The following is a 2061-nucleotide window of genomic DNA, read 5'->3' on the forward strand; positions in this document are numbered from 1 at the left end:
TTCCTGGATTATATCAAAGTATTTGTTGATCTGTGTTACAAATAATACTTGAATCCTGGCCTGTGCTGCGCCTCTTGTGGGGCCTTGTAGCGGGACAGAAGGCTCCATCTACATCAGTGGCGACTAAGTCGGCTGTACAGTATCTCCTCCTCCACTCTCCATCATGTTCTCCACCTCCGAGATCAAATTACCTGAAAAAGAAAGAAAGAAAGAAAGAAAAACAAATGGTTAGATAGTTCACTTTGCAGTGACACGATTACACACTCCAAAATAAATGGCCAGAATAAAGGGAACACACATAAAGGAGCTGTCGCATGTTTTATTATTATTTTATTTGTATTTCTTTCTTTCAAAATGGAAGACAACTGGATAAAAATACACACTATAGAGTGTCTTCTTCAGCTCATCTCTGAACTTCTTCTGTGATGTTGCACTTCCCCCATTGGTAACATAGATATCCACCTGAGGCCAAACTGTGGATCCAGCATTGTAGCCAAAAAGTACAAATTGTGGTTGAAAGGTTCCTCACCTGGAGTATGGATGGTTGATGGGATTGGGGAAATTATGGAAAACCAGTGCCGGGGGACATCAGACGAGCTCCACCCCGTTTCAGTGCGAGCTTGGCCCTGGAGCCGGCAGCCAGATGTGCCGCAAGACGTCTTCGCTGCAGGGGTCCAGCATCCAGTAGTTGCCTTTACCCGGGTCGTCATAGTGGCGCGGCACTTTAACGAAACACTTATTCAAACTCAGGTTATGTCTGATGGAGTTTTGCCAGCCTTGCCTATTCCCCCGGTAGTATGGGAAGTTGCCCATGATAAACTCATAGATGCCGTTGAGTGTGAGCCGTCGTTCCGGGCTTTGGCGGATAGCCATCATGATAAGCGCATTGTAACTGAAAGGAGGTTTCTCCGGTTTAACGTTTTCTTCTGCTCCTCCACCTTTCTTCGATTCCCCTTTATTTCCATCTCGGTTGCCATTTGACAACACTGCCTTAGAGCACTGTTTCTTCTTGTCGCAGCTCTTGTCACTGTCAAAGTTGTAGTTTTCTTCTTGAGTGCAAACTTTTGGTTTCTCTGCAGGGTGTCCTGAGCGTTGTTTCTGGGACAGGGAAGAAGCCTCCTCGTCGCTCATCACTCCCTCTCGTCTCAGTAGCAGGCTGCTGATGCTGAATGAAGACTTGTGGAAAAATCGGACAGGAGTTTTCAAATCATCCATGTTAAAACCAGAAAAAATAATCCCCAAAGGCGCCCGGCGATCAGGGGGGGAACAGGTTACTGTTTCCACGGAGCGAAGACGCGCTGGCTGATCCAAAGTGCTGAGGTAGGCTACCAAAGACACACTGGCCCGGTGAAAACAAATGCGCATGATCACCAGCGTTGGACGCGTTACATAAAGGGTAATGCGTTACATTTCTCGTTACTCATTCCAAAAGTAACAAGTCATCATTACTCTCTGTAGCCTAGGTAGTAGCCTAATTTGTTACTCATCAAAAATCACATGGGACGTGTTTAGCCTTCGCTATTTTTTTCCTTGATAAAATCAAAGTAGCGACATTATAATTCCACATAAAGAAAGTAAACATCACATGTCATCCCATTTCAAACTTCAAACTTCAACTTTATTATGTCCCCGAAGTGCAATTCGTTTCACATCAAACTATCTCAATAGCGAATGATGAAATGAAAACTATTCATTCATGGTTTGGATAATTCACATGTAGGCTAGCTATGATGGGCTCTATTTAGAGGAGCGGCTATTTCAATCTGCCAATTGCCAATTGAAATAGCAATCCGTTATCCAATCCGTTATAGGCCAAGGGAAATAATTTCTATAGCCTACTTTATAAAATAATGCAATTTATTTCGTGCATAACGGCGTTAGCCTACATTCAACACTGATGGTCCCCTGCAGAACCGTGCAGAAGAAAGTTTAAACCCGGGATAAATGAGTGTGCTGCCAATCTCTCTGACTGATCGGTGAACTCTCGGGTTCAATTACACTTCCGTGACTCCTGAAACTCAAGACTCCCACCTGCGTCTAGCCCTCTGGGGTAGCCTCCCT

At 44.6% G+C, this 2061-nt stretch overlaps 1 protein-coding gene across 1 annotated transcript; it reads right to left on the minus strand.

Annotated features, from left to right (window-relative positions):
* Positions 1-562: 562 nt before the first annotated feature.
* LOC310776428 (forkhead box protein G1-like) lies at positions 563-1215 on the minus strand (the record flags this gene model as incomplete). The annotated part of the gene is given in 2 exon segments (XM_083636620.1): positions 563-648; positions 651-1215. Coding segments are annotated over 2 exon segments (651 nt in total).
* Between the last annotated feature and the right edge of the window lie 846 nt (positions 1216-2061).

Source organism: Poromitra crassiceps (genome assembly GCF_964638095.1).
Source record: "Poromitra crassiceps genome assembly, chromosome: 5".
Lineage (NCBI taxonomy): Eukaryota > Metazoa > Chordata > Actinopteri > Beryciformes > Melamphaidae > Poromitra > Poromitra crassiceps.